The 12,027-nt window shown below is 39.7% G+C and overlaps 1 protein-coding gene across 1 annotated transcript; it reads left to right on the top strand.

Annotated features, from left to right (window-relative positions):
• Positions 1 to 2,816: 2,816 nt before the first annotated feature.
• Positions 2,817 to 5,451, top strand: LOC116047119 (elongation factor 1-alpha). Its single transcript, XM_031295659.2, has 7 exons — positions 2,817 to 3,018; positions 3,520 to 3,699; positions 3,791 to 4,087; positions 4,202 to 4,352; positions 4,472 to 4,728; positions 4,831 to 5,065; positions 5,171 to 5,451. The coding sequence occupies exons 1-7, from the start codon at positions 2,875 to 2,877 to the stop codon at positions 5,290 to 5,292; spliced, it is 1,386 nt and encodes a 461-aa protein (XP_031151519.1). The 5' UTR covers positions 2,817 to 2,874; the 3' UTR covers positions 5,293 to 5,451.
• The last annotated feature ends 6,576 nt before the right edge of the window (positions 5,452 to 12,027 follow it).

Consider the following 12,027-nt stretch of genomic DNA (forward strand, 5'->3'; position numbering starts at 1 on the left):
GCAGCGCTGCCTGGAAGGCACTAGGATTAGGCAATGGTTATGTTTAGGGTTAGGGTTAGGTGCCTTGAAGTCAACAGTCGCAGCGCTGTCTGGAAGGAGACATTTAAAACACCATTGAGCTTAAAATGATGAACATTTTGAATTACACTTCTTAATCAAAGCAGCTGCATGTTAAGTATATATGTTTTGGTGTAGTGTATAACCCCGATTAGTGATCATCATATGGGTAATGTACTACCAGTGTTGGAAGTAAAATACCAATACCACAATTTAAAAATACTCTCTTACAAGTAAAACCCCTTTATTCAAATAATTACTTAAACAAAAGTATGTATTTATTATCAAGAAAGTGTAGGCCTACTTGAAGTATGCAAGTAAAATACTCACATGCAGCCCAAATGGGCTCTGTCATTATTACATTATTATATATATTATACCATTAAAATATTATTATTATTATTATTATTAACAGATAAGGACAACCTCTCAAAATATGGAATGATGTGGTAACATCTGAGATGGTGTAACATATGACACTGATTTTGCCCCTAATACTCGACAGCAGATTTAAAATTGGGCCACCAGGGGGCTCACTGCCTACTGCACCATTATGACTGATGGGGAACAACCAAGGTTTTCAATCCTAAAAGATAACTTTCAACTGGAACAGAAATATGTTTATAGATATTTAAAAAAACGGCATTTCTATCAAGTAATCAAATGTGGATACACAAAAGAAAGGCATAGTGAATGTATTTTACCTTGTATTTGTGTCACAAAGGCTAACAAAAAAATCTTAGAGGATTCAACTTGGGTTTTTTAGGTACCACTTTACTTGAGTATTTCCATTTTATTCGACTTTATACTTCTAGTCCACTACATTGTGGAAGCCAATATGTTTTACTCCACTACATTCATTTCATAACATTTAGATAACATAACAGTTACTTGTTACTTTGCAGATTCAGATTATTAATATAATATAAGCAACTAATAAGGTATGAAGTATTATTGTAGAGTATGCTGACAACAGTAGATATATGATTCTGAAATTGGCCATTCTGCATAAGTTTACTTTTGATATGCTACTTTAAGTTTATTTATTTTTGATGAATGACCCGGATGTCCTTGTAAACCGGTTTTTGTGTAACGCAAGGGCATCCGGAAAGCGTACCTCCTATGGAGAGATTCTGAAGCTAACAAGCCATCACCCAAGGCGGAGGGTAAAAGTATTGTGTGGCAGGAAACTATTTTAAAATGGCAACAGCTCTGGGAGCAAGAAAACAATTTTATTCAATATCTAGTAAGGTAACTGACTCAGTTAATGTTTGTAAAAGAGGGGAGGTTAGACGTATGGAACAGGGATTTATTTACAGTAATTTTACAATAAATAATAACGAACGTTCCGTCTATGACTCCAGCTGAGAAAACAACCCACATTTTAAACTCACTCTTTCTGACTCTACTCTCTTTCTGCCCCTCAGTCATCCTAACAACTCCCGCTCCTCCCCATATCTCTATTATATACAGTGGGTACGGAAAGTATTCAGACCCCTTTTAAATGTTTCACTGTTTGTTTCATTGCAGCCATTTGCTAAAATCAAAAAAGTTCATTTTATTTCTCATTAATGTACACTCAGCACCCCATCTTGACAGGAAAAAAACAGAAATGTAGACATATTTGCAAATTTATTAAAAAAGAAAAACTGAAATATCACATGGTCATAAGTATTCAGACCCTTTGCTGTGACACTCATATTTAACTCACATGCTGTCCATTTCTTCTGATCCTCTTTGAGATGGTTCTACTCCTTCATTGGAGTCCTGCTGTGTTTAATTAAACTGATTGGACTTGATTAGGAAAGGCACACACCTGTCTATATAAGACCTTACAGCTCACAGTGCATGTCAGAGCAAATGAGAATCATTAGGTCGAAGGACCTGCCCAAGGAGCTCAGAGACAGAATTGTGGCAAGGCACAGATCTGGCCAAGATTACAAAAGAATTTCTGCAGCACTCAAGGTTCCTAAGAGCACAGTGACCTCCATAATCCTTAAATGGAAGAAGTTTGGGACGACCAGAACTCTTCCTAGACCTGGCCGTCCAGCTAAACTGAGCAATCGTGGAAGAAGAGCCTTGGTGAGAGAGGTAAAGAAGAACCCAAAGATCACTGTGGCTGAGCTCCAGAGATGCAGTAGGGAGATGGGAGAAAGTTCCACAAAGTACACTATCTACACTATGGCAGAGTGGCCCGACGGAAGCCTCTCCTCAGTGCAAGACATATGAAAGCCCACATAGAGTTTGCCAAAAAACACATGAAGGACTCCCAGACTATGAGAAATAAGATTCTCTGGTCTGATGAGACCAGGATTGAACTTTTTGGCATTAATTCTAAGCGGTATGTGTGGAGAAAACCAGGCACTGCTCATCACCTGCCCAATACAATCCCAACAGTGAAACATGGTGGTGGCAGCATCATGCTATGGGGGTGTTTTTCAGCTGCAGGGACAGGACGACTGGTTGCAGTTAAAGGAAAGATGAATGCGGCCAAGTACAGAGATATCCTGGAAGAAAACACCATCATCCTGAATGTCGAGGGAGTTACAGTTCAAACCATAAAACTGCTCAGCAACACCTGAAACATGTTCAGGCGGTTCAACCGGATGAACCGCCTGAAACATGTTTAGGCGGTTCATCCGGTAGTGTGTTGCCGTTTTTGCAGGAATGTGTGTGATTTGCAGGGTCTGTACCGGGGAGGCTGACGGGAAGTCAGGCAGCCTCCCATTCAGTATAAAACCCCCACTCCAACTCTTGACTTCGTCTTTCTGTTACCTGGCTAGGGGCAGCAGCTTTTTTGTGACAGAAACTACAACAATGGGAAAGGAAAAGATCCACATCAACATCGTGGTCATTGGCCATGTCGACTCCGGCAAGTCCACCTCCACCGGTCATCTGATCTACAAGTGCGGAGGAATCGACAAGAGGACCATCGAGAAGTTCGAGAAGGAAGCCGCTGAGGTGAGCAGTTAAAACTGTATTGTATTTTTTAGCTTCATCTTTCTGACCGTTCAATAGACAAGATGGCGGCGTCAGCGTGCCCACTCTGAGCCCTACTGCCCGGCACCAGATTGAGGCAGCGTGTGCGCGCACGCAGGGGTGTGGCTTAACGCAAACAGCGTTTATGGTGACTGTGCACTTCAGTAGAGGCCTCTTGCTGGTGTACAAAGACAAAATATAATTTCCTACTAAAATGTCATCAAATGTAAAAGGTAACAATGTTTATTATGTAAAAAGTAATTAAAGAAAGTAATAGCCAGGCAGTTAATTTATTGGGTATTGTAATTGACTACTTTAATCCTCAAGTTTCTAATTATGTACATATTGCATTCTAATATGTATATAAAATGGCTTTTGTTTACATTTGGTTTTTATGCGAACTTATAGCTATGTCCCTTTCCTTCTAACAACTGTTAATAGAAGCAAAAAAATTTATCAAATATACCTAATTTATCTCTCCAGATGGGCAAGGGTTCCTTCAAGTACGCCTGGGTGCTGGACAAACTGAAGGCTGAGCGTGAGCGTGGTATCACCATCGACATCGCTCTGTGGAAGTTTGAGACTGGCAAGTACTACGTGACCATCATTGATGCCCCTGGACACAGGGACTTCATCAAGAACATGATCACTGGTACCTCTCAGGTAAGTTATCATGTTGATACATGGCTAGACCAAAGTTTGAACACCATTTGCATCTTGTTAGTGTACTAAACTACTTAATATTAACTTTCAGGCTGACTGCGCCGTGCTTATTGTTGCTGCTGGTGTTGGTGAGTTTGAGGCCGGTATCTCCAAGAACGGCCAGACCCGCGAGCACGCCCTGCTGGCCTTCACCCTCGGTGTGAAACAGCTCATCGTTGGAGTCAACAAGATGGACTCCACCGAGCCCCCTTACAGCCAGGCCCGTTTTGAAGAAATCACAAAGGAAGTGAGCACCTACATCAAGAAGATCGGCTACAACCCCGCCACTGTTGCCTTTGTCCCCATCTCTGGGTGGCATGGAGACAACATGCTGGAGACCAGTGAGAAGGTGAGAAAATATTACCTTGTGGTGCTTAACTTGTGTTAACCAGATGATTGAGAACATGGACTAAGTTTACCTGATGGAAAACAGACTCATTTCTCTCTTTGAATCTGTCTACAGATGGGCTGGTTCAAGGGATGGAAGGTTGAGCGCAAGGAGGGTAATGCCAGTGGAACCACACTGCTGGAGGCTCTGGACGCCATCTTGCCCCCAGCCCGCCCCACCGACAAGCCCCTTCGTCTGCCCCTGCAGGACGTCTACAAAATCGGCGGTAAAAACTGATTTTTATTTACTAAATTTAAGATTATTTACCAGAAGAAAATGGCATGAACTACAGCTTTTCAATTCAGGTCACCTTGACTACTTAAAAACCACAATTGTTTTTCTCAGGTATTGGAACTGTACCCGTCGGCCGTGTTGAGACCGGTCTCCTGAAGTCTGGTATGGTCGTCACCTTCGCTCCCTGCAACCTGACCACTGAGGTGAAGTCTGTGGAGATGCATCACGAGACTCTGACCGAGGCTGTCCCTGGTGACAACGTCGGCTTCAACATCAAGAACGTGTCCGTGAAGGAAATCCGTCGTGGATACGTGGCTGGCGACAGCAAGAACGACCCACCCAAGGGAGCTGACAACTTCAACGCCCAGGTTGGTATTGTGAACTTAAAAAAGCTTAAAGGGTATTGAACAGCTTCCAGTTTTGGGCCATGTTGCAATTTGCTAGAGTTCTAATTCAAAATGTGTCCACAGGTCATCATCCTGAACCATCCTGGCCAGATCAACGCTGGTTACGCCCCTGTGCTGGATTGCCACACAGCTCACATTGCCTGCAAGTTCAGCGAGCTCATCGAGAAGATTGACCGTCGTTCTGGCAAGAAGCTTGAGGACGCTCCTAAGTTTGTCAAGTCTGGAGACGCCGCCATTGTCAAACTGATCCCACAGAAGCCCATGGTTGTGGAGTCCTTCTCCAGCTACCCTCCCCTCGGTAAGTACTTCAAAGCCTGCTATATACACAATTTAGAAATACTTGATGATAAAAGGAGACCATGATGATCTGGTGAACTAACTGCTCACCTCTTCTCTCTTCAAGGTCGTTTCGCCGTGCGTGACATGAGGCAGACAGTGGCTGTTGGTGTCATCAAGGCTGTTGAGACCAAGGACGTATCCGGAAAGACAACTAAGGCTGCAGAGAAGGCCCAGAAGAAGAAATGAATGGCCGTGCAGGACATCCAGCAACAAGATGTGTGCCGGCAGCAGCGGGCCACTCTTTCCCCCCTGTCTTGCCCTCACCCTGGATCATCTTCTCTGTGGCAGAGCTCTCTACTTAAGGACTGGCTTATGCTGATTAAAACCCATCGCAAAAGTTTTATTGTAATAAATCATCTTTGTAAGAGATTTTAATCAATTACTTAGAAAGATGTGGTTTTTAAGTTTCAGTTTCATCCAGAAAACCTAAGCACCTTCTACTGCCAGGATTTGAATATTTTTACTAAAAGTGCCATGAACTATGACTTACTTTTTAATGTGTCATCAATTTTTCAACTACAATAACTAGAAAAGACAAGTCATGCAGTATGTCAAAAGTGCAAAAATGTATTTACCTTCTGTGTGCGTTGAAAATGTGTGAGGTTGTACTGTTTTGGTGATTGGGAAGGACTGTATATTTTGGCTGGTCTTTAAGTGTGTGTGTGTGTGTGTGTGTGTGTGTGTGTGGCCTAGCAGGTATGTAATAAAACAAACTCAATCAAGAGGTTAAATGAGTTTTGTTATTTATGACTTAAATACAGTGTTATAACAAGCAAATACAAAACTTAGAAATACACTAGTACACTATATCCCTGTTCAAAGATGAATCTGCTGCATATTAACTGCAACAATACACAACATGCTATATTCAGCTGAAAATATAATTATAAGCTGCAGAATTCCTCAACATAAACAAAGTTACACATTGTGCAAGAACAACATACCATATTTCAAACTGAGACACGCAAAGTAACACCTATGTTAATATACAGCGTTCTAAACAATTAAACACAGGCAGTGTGAGGGTCCGCCATTATACAATAACGAGCAGCAATGTGCCACGACATTATTGCAGTGCATTAAACACAGTGTAACATTATGAGGTAAAACTAACAAGAAATATCAGTATTACTGTACTCAAGTGAAAAAGAGAGGGTTCTCTGCGCTTCTGCAATCCACAACAATCCGGTGCAACCAGGGCAGGACAAAACAGTGCAGAGTAAAAGAGAATTGTCTTCTTACTTTATAGCTTTTTTTTTTATTTTTGAAGGTGCATAACAGTGACTAACTAATTAAAAACAATGTTGATATGTAACAAGCATAAAATGTTCACAATACAATGGGAATAAAGGTATCTTCATCTTAAATAATATTATATACGTTGACATACTTTGACATTAGAGAAAGCAAGTTAAATTAAATTCTTCATTTAAACCTAGAGGTTCTAGAGTGTGAGTGTATGTATCAGTAGTACTGTACTTACTGGTAGTTGCACGCACACAATTCTAGGAACTTAGAAATAAGTAGGCCTACAGCAACACTATCTTATATTATCTATATAAACTGCACAGTCTTTGAATGCCAGCGCTGTCTTCCAAACTTTCCCAAAACAGAAGCTGTCTTCTTCAGCGAGCAGCAGCACGCAGTGCTGCTCCTCATTGGCTGTTCTCAAGCAGCCAGTTTTACCTGTCTGAAGAGGTCGTCTTTCGTTACATGTACAATATGTTAAATATGTTTTATTGTGAAAAGAATCAAGTTTGTATTACTGAGAAAAACTAAAATATGTGGCATCAGAGTGAAGTCTGTGTGTTTATATTTCTGTTCAGACTATTGCGTTGTTGCAAATTGTTGTAATTTTACAGTCAACTATAATTAACACAGGAAATGTATGTGTGCATGACACTCAGATTTACAGGCAACAAAGTTTTTTATTTATTTAACCTTTATTTAACCAAGTAGGCCGTTGAGAACAGGTTCTCATTTACAACGGCGACCTGGTCAAGAAAAGCGTAAGCGTACAGGACAACATATAGTTTCACATTCAACATCGTACAAGAAAACAAAATACAATAGGCTACAAAGGTACAGATTAAGTATAGGCAATTCAAGCCGGCACAAAGTGAGGTGTAAGTAAGTCGATGGATATGCGAAAGTGGTAAGGTGAATAACATAAGATACATGAGAGAGACAATCTATAGCCCTGCTGAGATGTAGGCCTAGTAAAAAGTCAGAATACAGTTAGTGCAAAATTCCATTGTGGGCAAGATAGTGATGTGGATCCAGTGACCAGTTATGATGCAGTGTATATATAAATAGATAGTCTATCCAAGTGTTGAGAAGTATGGATGTCAATATACAGTTAGTGCAAGATGTAGTCTAGTTAGTGATGTGGATCAGTAATAACACAGTAAACATGAATAGACAGTCTGTCAAAATGCTTAATATAGTAGAGGGTCAAAAAGTGCAAATATTTGTCTAGGTAGTGAGGTAGAGACATGATTAACACAGTATACATGAAAAGTCTATATGAATGTTAAATGCTGAGATGAGTAGAGAGTCAAAGTACAGTATGAGCAAAGTGTGGACTAGATAGTGATGTTGAACAAGCGTAGCACAATATATATAAATAGACAGAAATATTTAAATGCTGAAATGTAGTAAAAAGTCAATATATAGTTAGTGCAGGTTGTGGTCTGAATAGCGAAGTAGGTGTAGAAAGGAGTAGTAGATGTGCAAAAAAGAAAAAAGTTGTGTAGCAACAAGGTGTTGCAACAGTGGTGGAGAGAAATACAATTTTGTATGCCGGGGCAGATGCAAGGTGCAAAAGTGCATATATGTGTAAATGTGCAATGGGGCTTGTCAGAGACAGTGGGGTATGGTGTGTAAAATAATACAAGAAAGATGAACAATTAGCACATGCAGTGATCGGACAGGAGCTTGGTCAGACGTGCTGTAAAGGTAGTTAGTGGGATAAGGGTTTTGAGTTTCAGGGATTTTTGTAGCTCATTCCAGTCATTTGCAGCTGAGAACTGGAAGGACCGGCGGCCAAAGGTGGTGTGCACTTTTGGGGTGACCAAGGAGATGTAACTGCTTGAGCGGAGGTTGGGTCAGGGTGGGTAGGGCTATTAAGACCAGTGAGCTTAGGTACGGCAGGACTTTGCCAAGCATGGACTTGTAAATGAGTTGGTACCAGTGAGTTAGGCGTTGAGTGTGTAGCGAGGGCCAGCCAACTAATGCATAAAGACTGCAGCGGTGGGTGTTATAAGGGGCTCTGGTCACAAAACGTATGGCACTGTGATAGAGAACATCCAGTGTTTTCAGGAGAGAGTTTGACGAGACTTTGAATTGGTAAAATTGTCATTTTCACCAAAGTGAGTTTGGCAGCGTGAGTGAAGGAGGCCCTGTGACGGAATAGAAAACCGATCCTGGACTTAACTTTAGATTGAAGGTGTTTTATGCAGGGGCGATTCTAGGGTCAGAGCTTTAGGGGTGCTGAGCACCCAATGAGCCCCACTGCCACCACCCACCCTCTTTTCACACAAAAAACAAAAATATGTCTATTGAAAAATAACTTTATCATTTTAACATTGGTTCAACTAACTCCAACATCCAGATTGTTTTTCTTTTTTTTGAGACCTTTTTCAGAGCACCAGCTTAATTGTGAGAGTTCACACAGACAGCCCCCTGTAACAAACACAAAACCTTCTTCACTCAGCTGGTTTTCCTGACCGTTAACTCTATGTGCCTCCTTTTTGTATCAACAGTCATCAGATTGGTTAGATTAGATTCAATTTTATTGTCATTGAACAAAGTAACAGGTACTTGGACAACAAAATATAATTCATCTTCTGTAAATTATTTATTATTATTAAATTATTTTTTGTGTGCCAAACTGAGTATGAGGCTATTGAGATAGCTTTAACTGTTTAGGACCAGTGTCCTTATCCCCTAAGTCTGAACAGCTCTCTTCTGTCTTTTACAAAAAGTAAATGTAATATAGGCTACTTAATGCCAATAAGTTAGTATAGGAGTATGAGTAGTTACTGTTTTGCTTGCCACTATTCTCTATATGTCAATTTATTGTTGTTGTTTCCTCACCTGGTTCTTCCTGCATGCTCTCCCTTTCTCCTTCTCCATCTCCCTCTCTTTCCCTTGGCACTGACAATCATACACAAATATATTGTAAGCAGGAGAGTTGAGGTCAGTTTGTCATGTCACAAAAATGTTATGGAGACCATTATAGAAACTTTTTTAAATTCCAAATTCCTTTCACAAGAGAAGCTGTATTCTCCATTGTGGGTTTGAAATAAATAAAAAAAATAAAAGCAGGGGACCATTGCCTAGATAAGTAATTTGATACAACAGATAGCTGGTTTGCATTATCTGTTACTTTAGCTTAACACTTTTCAGAAGAACAAAAAAAAAAAAAAAAACAAGACAGAGGTCATTATGGACTGTCCCTAGTCTCTCACCTGAATCTGTCTTTTTTTCTTTTAAAGAACTGTCGTATGTCCATTGCTCACTGGCAGGCCACACACGCACACAGAGAGAGAGAGAGAGAGAGAGAGAGAGAGAGAGAGAGAGAGAGAGAGAGTAATGCTATGAGTTCAGGAGTGCTTCAGCACCCCTAAAAAGGGGCTAGCCTCGCCCTTGGTTTTATGTGTTGCTGGAAGGAGAGGGCGCTGTCTAACCAGACACCTAACTATTTGTACACTGTCACATTTCTAATTCCAGCCCATTGAGCTTGGTGATGCTGATCGGAAGGGCAGGGGTAGGCAGTGATCGGTTGAAAAGCATGAACTTGGTTTTGCCGGAGTTTAGAAGTAAATGGAGTTTTCGGAAGGAGTGCTGAATAGCTGAAACTGAGACAAAAAACTCCATTTAAATATTTCATACCCTAAAACACCACATATCCTTCACAACTCTTTATAAAAAACTGTGTAATTTCCAGATGGTAAAACCTACAAGGACAGGTCCTCCTCGGTGTCCTCAATTGTAGCTACAACCCTTTAGATCAATGATCAGTGATTTAATTTGACTCCTCCTGAAACACAGGCCGTGTTTACTGTCTGCAGAGGTTGTAGATGTCCTTACGTAAACACACAGATTGTGTCCTGAGTCCTCTTGAGCTGTAGGGATGTTTTCATGAACCACCTGTGGAGATTTGATACCACAGCACTTGAATTTACAGACTTTTTTTCACTGGATTTTAAACTCAATCAGCAATAATTTTCAAAATGAAAATAAAATCAAATTTATCAAAGGGTTTCTGGGTACTCAATTTTTCTCTGTCGCCACTAGATGGCACAAGAAACTAAATTATAGCAGTGATCTCTGGACTGTTGAAATGGAGATAAACATTTTGAATAACACTTCTCAATCAAAGCAGCTGCATGACATGTTAAGTAACCTATATATGTTTTGGTGTAGTGTATAACCCCGATTAGTGATCATCATATGGGTAATGTACTACCAGTGTTGGAAGTAAAATACCAATACCACAATTTAAAAATACTCTCTTACAAGTAAAACCCCTTTATTCAAATAATTACTTAAACAAAAGTATGTATGTATTATCAAGAAAGTGTAGGCCTACTATTATTACATTATTATATATATTATACCATTAAAATATTATTATTATTATTATTATTATTAACAGATAAGGACAACCTCTCAAAATATGGAATGATGTGGTAACATCTGAGATGGTGTAACATATGACACTGATTTTGCCCCTAATACTCGACAGCAGATTTAAAATTGGGCCACCAGGGGGCTCACTGCCTACTGCACCATTATGACTGATGGGGAACAACCAAGGTTTTCAATCCTAAAAGATAACTTTCAACTGGAACAGAAATATGTTTATAGATATTTTAAAAAAAAAACGGCATTTCTATCAAGTAATCAAATGTGGATACACAAAAGAAAGGCATAGTGAATGTATTTTACCTTGTATTTGTGTCACAAAGGCTAACAAAAGTCATATTTCTAGACTCTACAATGGGGTTTTTTCCACCAGAAAACATTGTATGGGAAAGAAAAATGGGAACAAGAATGTACTTTAACATTGTCAGAGGAGGACTGGCAGTCTGTGTGCACAGTCCAGTAAAACAACCGCCTCTCTTAAATAGAGAGAATATTTTTATTTAAATATATGATAAAATGTTTTATTACACCAGCACAGAAAAAAAAAATCTTAGAGGATTCAACTTGGGTTTTTTAGGTACCACTTTACTTGAGTATATCCATTTTATTCGACTTTCCAATATGTTTTACTCCACTACATTCATTTCATAACATTAGTTACTTGTTACTTTGCAGATTCCGATTATTAATATAATATAAGCAACTAATAAGGTATGATGTATTGTTGTAGAGTATGCTGACGACAGTAGATACTGTATATGATTCTGAAATTGGCCATTCTGCATAATGAGTAATTTTACTTTTGATAGGCTACTTTAAGTTTATTTACATACTTAAGCTTATGTTATTTTTGAACGACTTTTAGCCTACTTGTAAAATAGTATTCCTACACTGTGGTATTGCGTCTTTTACTTATTTTTTCCCCCATTATTATAGACCTTTAAGTAAAAGCTCTGAGTACTTCTTTCACCAATATTGTGTGTCACTCATGGATGTATTGACCGGTGTTACCGGATGCTTGCATCAGATTTTTGATGAATGACCCGGATGTCCTTGTAAACCGGTTTGGTGTAACGGGAATTGTCGCTCGACGCCCTGCCTTTTCGTCACGTATTCCCTTTAAACTTTTCTACCCATTGATATTGTTACTACACGTAAACATCACCCTCTCCTCGTCAAATAACTCCTCTTAAATAATGTTCGATTCATCATGAAGCTGGCTTAATGCTTGTTTTTATTGGCGGTTGTATTCGGATATTTACCAAAGAC

This window comes from Sander lucioperca, chromosome 14, assembly GCF_008315115.2.
Source record: "Sander lucioperca isolate FBNREF2018 chromosome 14, SLUC_FBN_1.2, whole genome shotgun sequence".
Lineage (NCBI taxonomy): Eukaryota > Metazoa > Chordata > Actinopteri > Perciformes > Percidae > Sander > Sander lucioperca.